A 17,996-nucleotide genomic window follows, 5' to 3' on the forward strand; every position below is an offset into this window, starting at 1 on the left:
TGCCGTGGCTGCTGGTGAGAATTCTATTAAATGCCCCTCCTTTGTCTTTTCATGTCTGTCTTTCTGGCAGAGTCGTATTTGGGTTTTCTTCTTATGTCTGAATCTTACGGTGAAATTCTGTATTTGGCAGAATACTGGACATAAAGATAGAATTTCAGGTTGAGGTCCTCCATCCAACACTCATTAGCTGGGTGAATGAAAAGCAGTCACTTTGTTGGGTGCCTGGGTAGCTCAGCTGGTTAAGTGTCTGCCTTCGCTCAGGTCATGATCCTGGAATCCTGGAATCCTGGGATGGAGTCTGGCATCGGGCTCCCAGATGGACCGGGAGTCTGCTTCTCCCTCTGACCTCCCCTCTCACGCTCTCCCTCACTGTCTCTCTCTCAAATAAATACATAAAATCTTTTTTAAAAAATTATTTATTTATTTGACAGAGAGAGATAGCCAGAGAGGGAACACAAGCAGGGAAGTGAGAGAGGGAGAAGCAGGCACCCCACTGAGCAAGAAGCCCGACTCAGGGATTCCTGGACCGTGACCTGAGCCCAAGGCAGGCGCTGAACCAGCTGAGCTACCCAGGTGTCCCGTGGCCTTTATTTTTATGTCTCTTTCAAATAAAGTTGATGAGGGCAGCAGTCCTTGTCTTTCTTATCTGTAGTTAGCTTTATTTTATCGTTTAGCTTAGTCAGATCCTGGAGATTTTAATCAAGTGCATCATAAGACTTGAAGAAAGACATTTTTTTAAGTTTATTTTTTAAGTCATCACTACATCCTATACGGGGCTTGAACTCATGATCCTGAAATTAAGAATCAAATGCTCTTCCAACTGAGACAGGCAGGTGTCCCTCAAAGAAAGAATTTTCTGTAAGTTGATTTGTACAACTCCAGTTAAAGTCACTTGGGGATCTGGTTTTAATTTCCTTTTACTGAGCTATGATTACATGGTAATTCTTTTTTTTAATCTGTGTGTATGCATTTTGTTTTTTGTTTTTAAATATTTTTAGGGGCTCCTGGGTGGCTCAGTGGGTTAACGTTTGCTTTCGCTCAGGTCATGATCTCAGATCTTAGGGTCCTGGGATAGAGCCCTGCATCCAGCTCTCTGCTCAGCAGGGAGCCTGCTTCCCCCCTCTCTGCCTACTGCTCTGCCTACTTGTGATCTCTCACTCTCTGTGTCAAACAAATAAATAACATCTTTAAAAAAAATTTTTTTTTTTTATTTTTAAAGGGTCTCTGGGTGGCTCAGTCAGTTGAATGCCCTACTCGGTTTCAGCTCAGGTAATGATCTCACGGTTATGGATTGAGCCCTAAGTCGGGCTCCACACTGGGCATGGAGCCTGCTTGGTTTCCCTCTGTCCCTTTCCCTCTGCCCCTCCCCTGTTCTCCCTCTCTCTTTTAAAAAAGAAAAAAAATAATAATTTTTAAAAATCCAATGAATATTTTTAAAAAATTTTATCTTTAAGTACTGTCTACATCCAATGTGGGTTCGAACTTACAACCCTGAGATCAAGTCAAGCCAGCCAAGAGCTCCGAACCTCCGTGTTTTTGCCTTCAGCCTCCGTTCCTCTTACTGAATGGCTTGATCAATTGCCAACTCTTTGTGTTTCCTTTGTTTCCTATATTTGTTTAACTCCTCACCAAGAATAATCACCCTCCAGAACATATAACAATATCAAATATTGATACAACGATATCAGTGGGAATGAGGTGAGGTCATTCCACCAGGATGTGGTCATTCTTGCTGTGTCAGGAAGAATTCATCTGACAATATGAGCGGATTTCATTTCCCTCATATATCACATGAGGCTCGGTCTTCTGCTCTAGCCCTTGATGTGTTCTGCAAACGCATGAAATTGGGCAGTACAGTGTGCCCCGGACAGGCTGGGACAGGCTCGACCATTCCGAAGCCTGGTGCCTAGGGCGAGTTATTTTACTTCTCTCTGCTTCTGTTTTCTCATCTGAAAAAACAAACACAGACAAAAAAGACCGATGATAATCTTGCAGGGTTGCTGTGGTTCTGAAATGGTTCATGTAGGTAAAGTTCCGGAACACTGCCTGGTGCAAGCCGAATGCCAAGGAAGAGTGCTTCTGTTTCTCTCTCTGTCCTGTGCAAATAAGAAAATTGTAAAATTCTTAATTATTCTGCACGCGTGTCTGTCTGCCTGCCTGCCTTCCTTTCTTCTCTCTTTCTTCCTTCCTTTTTCTTTTCTTTCTTTCTCTTTATTTTTACCGCTCGTGATTTAGTTATAAACCTAAACCGTACATTGCTAACTTTCCATTCGTATTCTTTAATCTTGTTCTTTTCTTTCGCTGATTCGATACTTCAATACACTGCAGGCAGACTAGAGCCCCAAAGGCCCCTGCTAGTCTGCCTGAGGCCAGACTCACTGATCTTACTGCATCCCAACTCGGGTCCTTTCCCATCAAGGTTATGAGAAGTCAAGTGTCTCCTCTACCATCATCTCATTTTCCTGTCCACTCAGCTGATAAAAGAATAAAGGCAGGGGCACATAGGTGGCTCAGTTGGTTGAGTGTCTGCCTTCAGCTCAGGTCATGATCTCAGGGTCCTGGGATTGAGCCCCGAATCGCCCTCCCGCTCAGTGGGGAGTCTGTTTCTCCCCCTCCTTCCTGCTCCTGCTCACGTGCTCACGCTCTGTCTTTCTCACTCTCTCTCTCTCAAAAAGAAGAAGAAGAAGAAGAAAAAAAAGGGCAAAATGGTCAAGGCCAAGATAGCTTGAACTGAACATGATCAAAAGCTTTTACTAAGGTGCTGGGGAAATGGAAATGAAGGGTCCCGCCCTGGAAGGTCTCCCTCCCTAGTGAGGGCCAAACCCAATCAAACCTGTCTTTGGAATGCCATGAATCACCACAGCCTGACATATAAGGATTCCTTCAAGCACAGTGGAGGGGACAAGGATCCTGGCCTGCCGGAATGGCACAGTGAAAGGAGAGAAGCAGGCTGAGGTCTGGTTCTACTCCTTTCCTTGGGCAAATTACTTAAAAGTCTCTGAATCTCAGTGCCCTTGTTAGAGAAGGAAGGATAAGAACCACTGCCGGGGTTATTTGAGAGGATGAAATGAGACATACAGGGGTGCCTGGCTGGTGTCTCGGGGCTGTGACTTCAAGCCTCACACTGCGTGCAGAGATTACTTGAAAAGAAATGTTGTTAGTAAATTACTAGGCATGTAGAAGGTGCACAGGCCAGGAGCAGGGACATTGGAGGAGTGGAGATACTGAAACAAAGTAGGAGAACGAGTGCAGGGGGCAGAGTGGGACACAGTGTCTTTCACCGTGGGAAGGAAGCATCTGGGCAGACCGGGCTCACAGGGATAGGAGGAAGCCAGTAAGAATCCCCAGGCAAGCCATGAACAGAGCCAAGAACGAGCATGGTGTTCATGATTGCTAATCCATCATTTTTGGGGTGGGGATAAGGAGCCAAAGGGGCCAGCCCCAGTCTCAGAGGCTGAAAGTGAACCAGGAAGAGAGCTGGAGCTCCCGCCTGAAGGCGTCACCTTTTGCACAAGAGAGAAAAAGCAGATCTACTGATGCGAGAGAGTTGAGGCTTTGCCCCTAAGGCAAAGCTCCTTAGGGAAGCTGTGAGAGGTCTGGAAGAGCTCCTGGAGGTAAGGGAAAGAAAGAGCATTGCCCAGATCCACATGACATCGTGGCTGAGGGGACCAGGTGGAGTTAGGGGTACGTTGAGGTGAGTTGTGTGATTGTGTCCCATGGGGCTCACCAACCCTGTAACAGGACCAAAGGAAAGTGGTTGTATGGGTCCAAGGCAGAAGATTTATGAAGAAGGTGGGGTGGAGGACAAGGCTGGCAAGTGCGAGAGACAGGGTGGTTGGAGCAATACACCAGAGTCAACGTTACAGGGGAAGTGGACTGAGATAAGGGAGGGACTCCAGGATGTGTGCTCCGAGAATGGAGTATCAGTAAGATGGACCAGCGGTGGAGTGGGGGAAAGCGGAGACTCAGAGCCTGGGGAATGCGATGGTCCCTGTAGAGCAACCCTGAGTGGTAACGAGATTTAAGGTGGGTCTCTGATGCGAAGGGACAGATCCTTCATGGTCTTTCAGAGATGAGAAGTGGTGCTGGATAGAGATGGAAAGGCACAGAACCGCCGAACGCGGGCTCTACAAGGTGCCTCATACAAACTATCTGCAATTACCCCCTAATAGCCCCTCAGGTTGGGAATTTTTGAAAAATGGAAACCAAATAGATGGTCTCATAGCTGTTGAGCCAGGAATCTCAGATTTAATCCTGGGGCTGACTGGTTCCAAGACCCAGATTTCCCCAGATCTCCCCAAAGAGGTGGCATTTGAGACCTTTGTAAATCATTTTTATCATTTTCTAAAATATTTTATTTATTTATTTGAGAGAGAGAAGGAGAGAGAGAGCACGAACAGGGGGAGGAGCAGAGGGAGGGGGAGGAGCAGAGGGAGAAGGAGAAGCAGGCTCCCCGTTCAGCGGGGAGCCCAATACGGGGCTCGATCCCAGGACCCAGAGATCATGAGCTGAGCCGAAGGCAGAGGCTTAACCGACTGAGCCACCCAGGTGTCCTCTCAAAGATTTTGAAGCAGGAAGGTGATAAGTTCAGAAATGTCTTTTTAAAAATGACCCTGGAAGGGGGTGCCTGGGTGGCTCAGTGGGTTAAGCCTCTGCCTTCGGCTCAGGTCATGATCCCAGGGTCCTGGGATCCAGCCCCACATCTGGCTCTCTGCTCAGCAGGGAGCCTGCTTCCCCACCCCTCTCTCTCTGTCTGCCTCTCTGCCTACTTGTGATCTCTGTCAAGTAAATTAAAAAAAAATCTTTAAAAAAAAAAAAAGATGACCCTGGAAAAGATTAGGTTGGGGGAGAAACTGAGTAAGGGAAACCACATCAGAAGGCTGTTGAGACAGACCGGACACTGACACTAAGGGGTGGCTGTGGGGGTGGAGAGGAGTGTCACATTTGCAGGGTATCTTATGTATAAAATCTCCCGGACCAGTTGACTGTTGAAGGGGGTGAGGAAGAGGAAAGATTTCAGGATAATGCAAACATTATCTGTACAGGGCCGACCCTGATCACTCAAACAGCCGTAAAGGAGACTAAACTCAGAGGGAGGAGATGGTAGATTTTTAAAAGCTTTATATTATGAAATATTACACAACCATAGAAAGGTTAAAAAAAAAAAGAGGAAATGTGCTGTATAATAATAATGAAGGCATTTTTTACTTGTTACTTTTGATTTACCTGTGGAATCTAGCTGGAAGATCTGTTCTAGAACAGAGTTCACAGGTGTAAGATTATGTAAATGAGCACTTTTTGGTCTCAAGTCACAGAAACACCACCCACACAAAGGGAAATGTATAATAAGGACCCAAGAACCCAAGGACAGGAGTGAAGCTGGGTGTTGGGAAGGAACTGGAACCAGGGACTCATAGCATCAGAAATGGTCTCTCCAATGCTCCCGTCTGCTGGCTGGTTCTTCCACTTCTCTGGTCCATGTGATGGGAGTGGGATCACAGAGAGTTCCTCACTTTTACATTTGATAGATGTAGTCACCCAGGCAGTCATTCCCTCTCAGCTCCGAAGTTCCAAGGAAGAGAACTGCCTTGTCCAGCGAGCGGGAAGTGTTGGCCCAGTAACTCATGGCTAGGCGCCAGGTGACATGGTAGGAACCACTCAGAAAAGGTGCTTCCTCTAATGGTCCCGCTCCTCCGAGAACCCAGCAAATGCCCACGACAGGGCAGAAGTGGTTGGACTCCCCCAAGGACAGAGAGGAGAGCAGTGGTTCTGAACCTGGGCTGCACGTTGGAATCACCTGGAAAGCCCTAAGAAGACTGCCTGGGCTCTACCTCCTGGGAGGCTCTGATGGTCTCCATCTGGGGTGTGGTTACACCGTCAAGCTTTTATTCTCCTCTCTCTCTCTCTTTTTCTTAAAAGATATTCATTTTTGTGAGAGAGAGTGAGAGCGCACAAGTAGTGGAGAGGGACAAGCAGACTCCCGGATGAGCAGGGCGCAGGATCCCAGGACCCTGGGATCATGACCCCTTCCGAAGGCAGGCGCTTAGCTGGCTGAGCTACCCAGAGCCCCTAGAGCATTGAGCTTTTTTTTAAAAAAAAAAAAAAAAAAAAGACCTTCCCAGGTGCTTCTGCTGTGCCCCCAAGCTTGTGAGGTTCTGCCTGCGCTGCGCCCCCCAGATCACCTGGAGCCTTCATTGGTCAGGTCCGGGCGGAGGCCCAGATCCCCAAGCCAAGGCACTCACTCCCAGGAGATGCTGCCCTCCCCCGCCCTCGGGTGGCTCCGGGCAGCGAGGTTCAAGTGCAGCGTGGCCCAACAGAGCTCTGTGTGGCGGCAGAACATTCCTCAGCCGCGCTGCCGGGTCCGGGGGCCACCACTGGCTGCACAAGCTCACTGAGTACCTGAAATGTACCTAGTGAGACTGAAGGACTGGAGTCCTTTATTTGAATTAAATTGAATTTGAAGAACCACACTTGGCTGATGACTACTGTATAGGACAGAACAGGTGTCCTGGGTCTCAGCTACAGGGGGAGGGCACATCCTAATGGCTTGTGACCTTTCCTCACCAACCTCAGTGCCACTGCTGCTGCCGCTGTTCTCACCCTCCCCAGCTCAGGCCCTAAAACCGTGGAAGAGTTCCGTGGTGGGGTGGGGATGGGGACAGAGGGATGAAGAATGTGTGCCGGAGAAGGCCCACGGGCGATTCTGAAGCAAGTCCTTACTCATCCCGTGAGAGCCATGCCAGAGAGCAGTCCTTTTACAAACCTCCCCGAAACCTAGTGACCTGAGGCAGTGATACTGATTTTTCTTTTTTTTTCTTCTTCTTCTTCTTTTTTTAAAAGATTTTATTTATTTATTTGACAGACAGAGATCACAAGTAGGCAGAGAGGCAGGCAGAGAGAGAGAGAGGAGGAAGCAGGCTCCCCGCTGAGCAGAGAGCCCGATGCAGGGCTCCATCCCAGGACCCCGGGATCACGACCTGAGTGGAAGGCAGAGGCTTTAACCCACTGAGCCACCCAGGCGCCCCAATACTGATTTTTCTTATAAAGCTGTTTTTTTTTCTTTTTAAGATTTTATTTACTTATTTGAGAGAGTGATCGAGAGAGAGAGCATGAGCAAAGGGAGCAGCAGGCAGAGGGAGAGGGAGAAGCAGGCTCCCCGCAGAGCAAGAAGCCTGATGCAGGGCTTCATCCCAAGACCCTGAGATCATGACCTGAGTTGAAGGCAGACGCTTAACCCACCAAGCCACCGAGGTGCCCCAATAAATCTGTTTTAAAGAGGGCTCAGTGGGGAAAGCTTGTCTCTGTTGCACACTTGACCTGGTGTGAAAGTTGGAGGAGAGTCTTCTGAGGAGTGGCTCACTTACAGGTGGGTGGCTGATGTTGGCTGTCATTTGGGACTGTAGCTGGGACTTGGAACAGGACACCTACATGTATCTTGCTTGGGCTTCCTCACACATGGTGATTGAGATAGATAGATGATAGATGACAAATGATCGATCAATAGACAGATAGCAAGTCCAAGCCATGTGGGAGCTCTGGCCCTTTTAAAAATTATTTTTATTTTTATTTTTTTAAGTATATATATTTTAAAGATTTTATTTATTTATTTGACAGAGAGAGATCACAAGTAGGCAGAGAGGCAGGCAGAGAGGCGGGGAAGCAGCCTCCCCACCGAGTGGAGAGCCCGATTGTGAGGCTCGACCTCAGGACTCTGAGACCATGGCCTGAGCCGAAGGCAGAGGCTTAACCCACTGAGCCATCTAGGTGCCCCTAAAATTATTTTTATTTTTTAATATTTTTTTCAAGTAATCTCCACACCCAACATATGGCTTGAATTCACAACCCTGAGATCAAGAGTCATATGTTCCACAAACTGAGCCAGCCAGGCACTGCCCCTCACCTTTTAAAACAATTTATTTATTTAATTTTTTAAAGTTTGTTTGTTTAAATAACCTCCACACCCATTGTGGGACTTGAACCCACAGCCCTGAGATAAAGGGTCACATGCTCCACAGATGGAACCAGCCAGGCACCCCTCTCTCTCTCTCTCTCTCTCTCTCTCTATTTTTAAAGATTTATTTATTCATTTTAGGCGGGGGAGGGCAGAGAGAAAATCTTTCAAGCAGACTCCCCGCTGAGTGTGGAGCCAGAAGCGGAGACTGATCCCACAACCCACAAGATCACAACTTGAGCCAAAACCAAGACTCCAACGCTCAACCAACTGAGCCACTCACAGGCCCCCTGTCCCTTTGTTTTTCAACCTAGGCTTGGGATGTGCTGTCAGTTCTACTCTCTTCCATTCATTAGAAGTCAGTCACTAAGGCCAGCCTCTGTTCAAGAGACCTGGAGTGGGGAGGGCACGGGGGAGGGTGGGGGGGGGGGGTGGAGGATATGACAAGACCCCACCCTATGATAAAAGGAATGTCAAGGAATTTGCAGACATGTTTAAAACCACCACATAGGGGCACCTTGGTGGCTTAGTAGGTTAAAGCCTCTGCCTTTGGCTCAGTTCGTGGTCTCAGGGTCCCACATTGGGCTCTCTGCTCAACAGGGAGCCTGCTTCCTCCTCTCTCTCTGCCTGCCTCTCTGCCTACTTGGGATCTCTGTCTGTCAAATAGATAAATAGAATCTTAAAAAAAAAAAAAAGTTTGAGGGGCGCCTGGGCGGCTCAGTGGGTTTAGCCTCTGCCTTCGGCTCAGGTTATGATCTCAGGGTCCTGGGATTGAGCCCAGAGTCATCGGGCTCTCTGCTCAGCAGGGAGCCTGCTTCCTCCTCTCTGCCTGCCTCTGCCTGCTTGTGATCTCTCTCTGTGTCAAAAAATAAATAAATAAAAATTAAAAAAAAAAAGTTTTAAAACCACCACAACACTTAAGAGGGAAGAGCCCCTTGGACAGAATTCTGCACACGGCAGCCCACAAGCCCGCCACCTAGTCTAGGAGAATTAAGTTTTCTCTCACTGGTTCCAGGTACAATGAGGTTCCCCCCTGAACATCTACCCCCAGGAGCACCCCATCATCAACCCCAAAGACACCCCCCACCAAGGCTTGTTTCATAGACTTCTGACCCAGAGACTTCTCTATCGCCCACACTCCTTGAGTAACTTCCTGATATCTGGTTTCAGAAACTCTTGAGCAGTGGAGTGGGAGGAACCTGAGGGTCAGGACATCTGGGGTTCTGATCCCCGCCATGCAGAAGGTTGTAAAAAAAAAAAAATTGCAGGCTGGGGAACCTGGCTGGCTTAGTTAATGGAGCATGTGACTCTTGAACTCAGGGTTGTGAGTTCGAGCCCCACGTTGGGTGTAGAGATTACTTAAAAATAAAAAAATCTTTTTTTTTTAAATAAAATCTTAAAAAAAAAAAGAATGCAGGCTTATTCGGGAATGAGGCGATCATAAGCAATAATTTCCTTCTCTATGTTTCAATTTTCTATATTATTTTTATTATTTAGCGTTTTTATTGTAGTAGAATACTTACAACATAAATTTTACCATTTTAATGATTTTTTTAAAAGATTTTATTTGTTTATTTGACACAGAGAGAGATCACAAGTAGGCAGAGAGAGAGGGAGAAGCAGGCTCCCCACCAAGCAGAAAACCTGATGCGGGGCCTGATCCCAGGACCCTGAAATCATGATCTGAGCCGAAGGCCCAGGCTTAACCCACTGAGCCACCCAGGTACCTCCATTTTAATGATTTTTTTTTTTAAGATTTTATTTATTTATTTATTTATTTATTTATTTATTTATTTATTTGACAGACAGAGATCACAAGTAGGCAGAGAGGCAGGCAGAGAGAGAGGAGGAAGCAGGCTCCCTGCTGAGCAGAGAGCCCAAGGCGGCCTCAATCCCAGGACCATGAGACCATGACCTGAGCCAGAAGCAGAGGCTTTAACCCACTGAGCCACCCAGGCACCCCCATTTTAATGATTTTTAAGTGTACAGGTTAGTACACGGCTGTGCAACCATCACCACCATCTATCTTGAGAATGTTTTCATTTTGTCAAACTGAGATTCTGTACCCACTAAACAACAGCCCCCCCGTTCCCCTTCCCCCCCAGCCCCCGACAACCGCCATTCTACTTTCTTTGTCCTCGTGACTTTGCTTGCTCTGCAGAACTCGTACTAGTGGAATTCTATAGTATTTGTCCTTCTGTGACGGGCTTTTTTCACTTAGCACACGGTTTTCTTTTCTTTTCTTTCTTCTTCTTTTTTTTTTTTTTTAAAGATTTTATTTATTTATTTGACAGAGAGTGAGAGATCACAAGCAGGCGGAGAGGCAGGCAGAGAGAGGGGAGAGAGAGGGGAGGAAGCAGGCTCCCCGCAGAGCAGAGAGCCCGATGCGGGGCTCGATCCCAGGACCCTGAGATCATGACCTGAGCCGAAGGCAGCGGCTTAACCACTGAGCCACCCAACTGCTCCTCTTTTTTTTTTTTTTTTTTTTTTAAGATTTTATTTGTTAGAGAGAGTGAGTGAGCACGAGCAGGGGGAAAGGCAGGTGAAGGGAGAATCAGGCTCCCGGCTGAGCAAGGAGCCCAATGCAGGACTCGATCCCAGCCCTCCGGGATCACGAACTGAGCTGAAGGCAGACGCTTAACCAACTGAGCCACCCAGGCGCCCCCAGCATATGGTTTTCAAGGTTCACCCATGTTGTAGCAGGTGTCAGACTGTCCTTCCTTTTTAGGGCTGAATAATAGTCCGCTGTGTCTATGCATAGATAGGTATGCATATGGCATTCTGTTTATCCATTCCTCCGTTGATGGACATTTGAGTTTTTCCCACCTGTTGGCTTCTGTGAATAACACCGCTAATCAACACTGGTGTGCAAATACCTGTTTGACTCTGTGCTTTCAGTTCTTTTGGATATACATAGAAGTATAATTGCTGGATCACCGGGTAATTCTATTTTTAATTTTTTAAGGAACTAGTTAAAAAATATTAAGCTTTTTTTTTTTTTTTTAAGTGATAGGAGAATTAAAACATACGGGGCATCTGGATGACTCAGTCAGTTAAGCATCTGACTCTTGATCTCAACTCAGGTCATGATCAGGGTCATGAGATCAAACCCCAAGTCAGCCTGCATGATGAGCATGGAGCCTGCTTGGGATTTCCTCTCTCTCTGCACCCGCCCTGCCCCCGCCCCCACCTGTCCCTCCTGTGCGCAAGCGTGCTCTCTCTCTCTCAAAAAAAAAAAAAAAAAAAATCCAATTTTGATTCCAGATCGTGTCCGATCTTCCTGGTTTTAATAATGTTATTCTTCTAGAGTCTTGTTTTTTTTTAGGAGAGACTAAAACAGAACATACATAATTTTCAGATTTTATATATGTATTTATTATTTAGATTTTTAAAAACTTTTTTATTGTAAATACATGTAATAAAACTCATTATATTACACTATTCTTTTAAAAGATTTTATTTATTTATTTATTTGACAGAGAGAGCACAAGCAGGGGGAGAGGCAAGGAGAGGCAAGAGAGGGAGACTCCCCACAGAGAGCAAAGCTCGATGCGGGTCTCAGTCCTAGGACCCTGGGATCATGACCCTGAGCTGAAGGCAGAGGCTTTACCGACTGAGCCACTCAGGAGCCCCCTAACCTGTTTTTTTTTTTTTCTTTAAAGTTTATTTATATTTTTTAGTAATCTCCACACCCAAAGTACCAGGTGACTCATGACCCTGAGATCAAGTCACATACCCTTCCAACAGAGCCGACCAGGCACCCTAATTTTCACCATTTTTAAGTGTCCAGTTCAGTGATATCCAGTTCAGGTTTATTTTAAGGCTTATGATCTCATCAAATTATAATCACATCAGGTTTCCCCATGTGTCTGGGGCCAGGAGCCTCCAGACTCTACTCCCACCTACTCCGTCCCACGCCACACTTTGTGCTCCTTCCCATCCTTTCCTCCAAGCCTCCAGGACTCAGCAAGGGGAGTCAGGCTGCCCTTGTGACCATTTGGTAAGACGCTTACGTTTCAGTGTACATTCATATTACATATTTATTAGCCTTTCTCATTAGATGGCTGTCATTTTGCAAAAGAAAATATGAACTCTGAGTAAGAGTTGCGTTGTGTTCAGTTGCTTGCTGGACTAGGAATTTATAGCTGTACTTCTCTGGTCCCTAACACATACATGGGTTGTGTGACTTTGGGCACGACACGGCCCTTATGTGGGGCCTGCTTGTCATCTGTCCGCCATCGAGTCAAACTAGACCATCTCTGAAGGGACCCAAGTGGCTGATGACACTCCCTCATGCCCCTCCCCCAGGATCCTCTGACCCCTGACCCCAGGAGAAAGGACCAGGGTGGCAAATGTCCAGAGCCTTGGAGATAGGCCTCAGCCCGACTGTGGATTCTTCCCAGAGGCCTTACTCTGCTCATACCCACACCTCACCTCACAGATGTCTTCCAGCCAAAACTGAGACCACATGGCCTGAAGACAAAGAGATATATGTTCATGAGAAGGATGGGAAAGGCTGGAGGGGGGTGTGGGTTGGGTGGCAGGAGCAGGTTTTGTGGGGTCCTATGGGCAGCCAGGGGACAGGGCAACCCAGTATGGGGGGAAGCCAGGAGGATCGGGGCTCTGCAAACCGACCTCTTTCTCTGTCTCCGGGTGAATGTTCTGGGGCCTGGGGCCTGACTATGGGGTGAGCCGGAGTTCATTACAACCAACCACTGCCCGTTCGGGCCCCACCTCTCTGCAGGAAGCGCCTCTCCACCACACTGACCACATCCCCCCACGTCGCCTAGGAAACCCCACTGGGCCTAGAGGAGTTGGGGCACTGTCGCCCAGCAACAGGTGGTGCCCTCCCTTCCGCCCTCATCTGAGGCCACTGCGGCACCCTCCTCCACAGGGAGGAGAGCTCTGAACAGAGAGCCAGGAGCCCTGGGGCTGCCCCGGGGTGAGGCCCCTGCAGGTGTGGGGCCCGGCGGGCAGGGACAAGCAAGTGAGACAGAGTCGGTGGTGGCGGCAACAGGTACAGTGGGGACGCCTGATGCCTAGCACGACAGCAAGCAAAGTGGAGCCTGGAGAGAGCAAGACCTACTTCACGGGGAGAGTCGTGAGGCTGCAGGAACATCCAAGGTGCCAGCCTACGGCGGGTGGGTGCACACACACAGGATGGGAGCCGGCAGGGAGTGGGGGGGAGACTCTTATTTCCTTACCCACGACTTCCTCTGAGGCTCCAGCAAGACCTAGGGCGCAGGAGTGTGTGGGGGTGCTAGGCAGGAGGAAAAAACCCTTGGGGGCCCTTAGGTTTTTGTCTGAGGCACCCCTGGGTCGAAGAGGGAACCAGGGCTTCTGGAAGCGAGCTGGGTGGGGAGCCTGAGCAGGAGTGTTGGGCTCCCAGACACAGAGGGGCCCTGGCTCTCCAGGCTTCTGTCTCTCTCTTGCCCTTTTGGGTCCCCTTGGCTCCTCTATCTGCCTAGGTCTGTTTTCCAGGCCAGATACCGAGCCCCTTGGGCCTCTGCCTCTGTCCTCACTGTGGTCTGGACACTCACTGCCTCTCTCGCCCTCTAGGCCGTGCCCACCCGGTCTCATTGCCTTCCTCTCCCCACCCTCGTCTCTCCAGATGCCTTCCACTCCAGAGCAGCCCTTTGGGCACACGGGGGGCCTCCCTGTGCCAGAGATGGGTTCGTGGCCCCCACTGCCGTGCGGACCCTGCATCCCCATCATGCTGGCCCTGGCCTCCCTCGCCGCTCTCTTCCTCCTGACCACAGCCGTGTTGGCAGAACGCCTGTTCCGCCGCTCTCAGCACGCAGACCCCAGCAACCACGCGCCCACCCTGGTCTGGCGCCCCGGAGGAGAACTGTGGATCGAGCCCAGGGGCACCCCCCGAGAGCGTTCGGAGGACTGGTACGGCTCTGCGGTCCCCCTGCTGATGGACCGGGCCCCAGACCCTCCCACCCCGGGGGGCACCTTGGAGGCCCGGGCAACAGCCCCGCCTGCCCCTTTTGCCCCCCCCACCCCTTTAGCCCCCCTCTCCCCTCCTAGGTCCTTGGGACCCCACACCCCACCCAGGGCCCCAGCCCGCAGCACCTTCTGGGGACCCCAGGCCTTGGACGAGAGGCCCTGCGCCCCAGGCTTGGTGAGCTGGGCTGAGCCCGAACACAGGCCAGAGGCCACGGTGCACTTGGGGAGCCCCCAGGCCCAGAGGCAGCAACTAGGAAGCCCTGATCCTGAGTGGGGCCCCCAGCCTCGGGTCACCCTGGAGCAGATCTCCGCTTTCTGGAGGCGCGAAAGTCGGACCAGTGTGGGGTTCTGAATCCCCAAGGCCTGGGGTATTGGCCTCCCAAAGACCCCTGAGTTAGGCCCTATCTCAGAGTCTCTCTGAGGCCTTAAGGACCTGAAGCTCTAGCTCAGGAACCCAAGCTGATACCCGGGGCCCCAGGAAGAATGCCCCCCAACGCGCTGCCGGCCTTTTACATCTGGATTTCAATTCCCTGGATCCGGGGCCCCGCCCTGGACAGGCTCCGTGTGGACAGAACTGATGCTCCAGGGGAAGCTCAGAAGTGCTCCCTCTGGCTGCCTGGGCCTGCAGCCTGCTGTGAGCAGCACGGAGAACTGGGGGGGCGGGGGGGGGGCAGACTCTGGGCCAGAAGCCACCGAAATCACGTTGCAGATTCAGATCTCAAGGTACCAAAGAGGCAGAAAATAGCATCATCACGAGGCTTCCACCTTCCTTCCTTGTGCACCTAAGATGCCGGGACCGGAGTGCAGGAGTCCCATGGATGCCAAAGAACAGGCTGAGTGTGGGTGACGAGGGTCTGTCCCACCAGCAGGAGAGGACAGGAAGCCAGCCTCCTGGAGCCACAGATCACACCTCCAGAAACACACACACAGAGGTCAAGACCAGGCAAAGGAACGTCTTATTACAGCTCAACTGTGGCTTTGACTCCCATCTTGCAACAGGGACTTGGTCAGCCAAACTGGAGAGGTCCCTTCCTTCCTACAGCTGGGACTTTGCATCAAGGGCAATCAGCAGGCAGCCCTCCGACTCTCACCCCTCCAGGGTGAGGGAGGCCAGCGGAAAGGAACCCTGCCCGAGGACAGAGCAGCTCCTAATACGAGGCCACTAGCTACCCTCCCTCCCAGCTCGCTGAATCAGTCCAGAGAGACAGATCTGCCCCACGGCAGGCTTATTTAAAAGTCTCCACCCTGGAGAAATGGAGCCCAGAGATGTCCTTGGCCCTAAAGTCATCTCTCTGAGCTGACCTCCTCTCTGGGATCAGAGCCAGGAGCTGGAGAGAGGGGAAGGAGTTTCCATTCCCAAGGGGTCCGATTTCCCCAGCTTCAGTCATGGACGGTTGGGATTTTTGTCCAATCGCTTTACCACCTGTCCTATTATTTACTTTATGTTTTTCTTTAAGATGACTTACTATTTGCTTAATAAATTTATTTTGAAAGGAACCTTTTTGGTATCACTTCTGCAAATGGAAAACCAGTATCACTTGACATTAATAGAAGGTACAACATGAGAAGAAATAACAAGGTAAACCAAGATATTACAAGGTAAACAAAGATACTACTTAGATCTTGTTCCCTCCCTGCTGGAAGCATTCATTGACTCAAAGACCCGTACTTTGTTAAAAGAAAAGGGAACCAAAGGATCAGCAAGGGTTAGGAAAGTGTTAGACATTCTGTACCACCGTGAAACCTCCCCCACTCCCCACCCCCGCCCCCAAGTACTGAAACAGACTGAGAGTCCTACAAAGGAAGGAGCCATCCTGTGCTACTTAATGGCCAGGAAACCGCCTCCCCCCCCCCACCCCGCTCCCGGTTCACACCCAGGAAATGCTGCTGGACAGGGGCCAAGAGTCAGCTCTTCCTGCCTGCTCAGGAGAGCCTCAGAGCACTTGGGCTGGACCTCCCCTCGGTCCCCCTGGATGGAAGGAAGTCGAAGTAACAGCAGGGCACTCTGAGCAGGCCCTGGGGGCGGAGGAATCAGACCTAGCCCCTGCTCTCGAAGAGTTCAGTCCCTCCAGTGGCAGGGGTGGGGTTGAACGGGGGTGACGTAAGACACGGACACAGAACTGATCCAAGCTAGGGATCAGGGCTCCAGCCCCATCTCCGTCCCTCAGGAGCTGGATAACGGTGTCACTTCTCACGGTCACCGTCAGCTGACAGGACCGGTTTGCGGGGACTCTGCCTACGGGGACCAAAGAGTCCAGCAGGGAAACACACAGACATGCAGTGTTCGCCCCGCTCTCCATCTGGCTTTGCCACACACGCACTCGGAGACTTCAGGAAAGTGGTTGTTCTGTTACTGGGACTCACGCTCTTTCTCTGTGCAAGAAAGTTGAAAGTTGAGCGAGATGCCCTATGCAGACTTTTCTAGCTTGACCTCTAATGACGCAGTGACATGAAGGACAGGTGTGCGCATGCGTGGATGAGCGTGAGTTTCCCGCCACCGCCGCGCCCCGTCTGCTGTCCCCAGAGTCACCTTTATGTTCCCAGACCCAGACCAGGGGCCACACGTTCCAGGAGCCCAAGGAAAGGGGAATGGACTGCCAGGCTGGTGGATTCACAGGGTGTTAGTTTTACCCTTTATCCTTCCTCTTTGTCTTAAACCTCTGCCTCTTGTTTTTAACCCCCTCTTGTTACTGTCTCACGTTGAGTCCTTTTTATAAAATTCTTCCTATAACTCTGTTGTCTGGAGTCCTAGGGTGCTTACTTTCAATCATGACAGATGGTTTCCTCTTAAGTTTCTAATTTGGGACTGTGAACTCAGAGTCCGCAGGGCCTTATCAGTGGGAAGCCACGTGACTAGGTTTGAGGGTGTCTTTCTAGAAAGGTTCCGTGTTTGCTCCCCTCAAGGATGCTTCAAGGGTATACCCAACCCTGGACCGTGTTATTTGTTCACTCTATCTGGCTTTCCATGACCCTGCAGATGGTGTCAACTCGAACCCCAAATCTGAGCCAGGGCAAGCCTTTGGCTTGCGGGGAAAGATTTTCTATTGCCATCAGATCTCAGGGTGAAGCCGGCAAGGTTCTTCTGTGCCCTCTGAGCTGATGGAAAGATTTTTTATTTAATTTAGTTAATTAATTTATTTGACAGAGAGAGAGACACACAGTGAGAGAGGGAACACAAGCAAAGGGAGTGAGAGAGGGAGAAGTAGGCTTCCCGCAGAGCAGGGAACCGAACACCGGGCTCGATCCTAGGACCCTGGGATCATGACCTGAGCCGAAGGCAGACACTTAAGACTGAGCCACCCAGGTTCCCTGATAGAAAGCTTTTTTTCCCAGTTTACTCTTTTTTTTCCCAGTTTACTCTTAGAGGGTGTCCCCCTTTAAGGAGGGAGGAATTTCATATTAGGGTCCCTGTTTTTAATGGCCCAGGAGAGACCTCATCTCCAATCTCTAGGTGAGGGTAGAACCCAAGCCCCTGTGTTGCCAAGATCTACAGCCTCAAAGCTCTGGTTTTTTAATTTCCTCTTTGTGTGTGTATGGGGGGAATCCCCTTCCTTTCCCAAAACCCAGTTGCGCGTTCTGAAGGATGTTTACTTGATTTTTTGCCGAATTTCTACATGTTTCCTGGTGGGGATGAGCTCGTCAGATTATACCGTTCACAACATCACAAGACCCAGACTATTCCCTCTATAAACAAGTTCAAATCTCTTCTACCTTAAAACAACCAGCCAACCAACAACCAATTCTCCACAGTTTACCACATGTGACCTTGCACTGCCTTCATGGCCAAACTTCTGGAAAGAGCTGTCTGTCCTAACAGCCTACATTTTCTCCTCTCCCCTTATGCTCTCACCATAATCATGAAAGATTTTATTTATTTGTTTGTTTGTTTGTTTGTTTATTTAACAGAGAAAGAGAGAGAGAAAGCACAAGCAGGGGCAGCAGCAGAGGGAGAAGCAGGCTCCCCGCTCAGCAAGGAACCTGATGTAGGGCTCAACCCAGGACTCTGGGATCACAACCTGAGCCGAAGGCAGAGGCCCAGTTGACTGAGGCACCCAGGCATCCCTGACCTGCATAGTTTAATGAAAGAACACTG

At 49.8% G+C, this 17,996-nt stretch overlaps 1 protein-coding gene across 2 annotated transcripts; it reads left to right on the forward strand.

Moving 5' to 3' along the window:
- Positions 1-12,059: 12,059 nt before the first annotated feature.
- C18H16orf54 (chromosome 18 C16orf54 homolog) lies at positions 12,060-15,400 on the forward strand. 2 transcript variants are annotated; one of them, XM_047714227.1, is made up of 2 exons: positions 12,060-13,091; positions 13,563-15,400. In XM_047714227.1, exons 1-2 carry the CDS (start codon positions 12,987-12,989, stop codon positions 14,253-14,255), a joined length of 798 nt encoding a protein of 265 aa, XP_047570183.1. In that variant the 5' UTR covers positions 12,060-12,986; the 3' UTR covers positions 14,256-15,400. The 2 variants fall into 2 exon arrangements, with proteins under 2 accessions (XP_047570183.1, XP_047570184.1); XM_047714228.1 differs by having other exon boundaries at positions 12,064-13,075.
- Positions 15,401-17,996: the final 2,596 nt, after the last annotated feature.

This window comes from Lutra lutra, chromosome 18 (assembly GCF_902655055.1).
Source record: "Lutra lutra chromosome 18, mLutLut1.2, whole genome shotgun sequence".
Taxonomy (NCBI): Eukaryota; Metazoa; Chordata; class Mammalia; order Carnivora; family Mustelidae; genus Lutra; species Lutra lutra.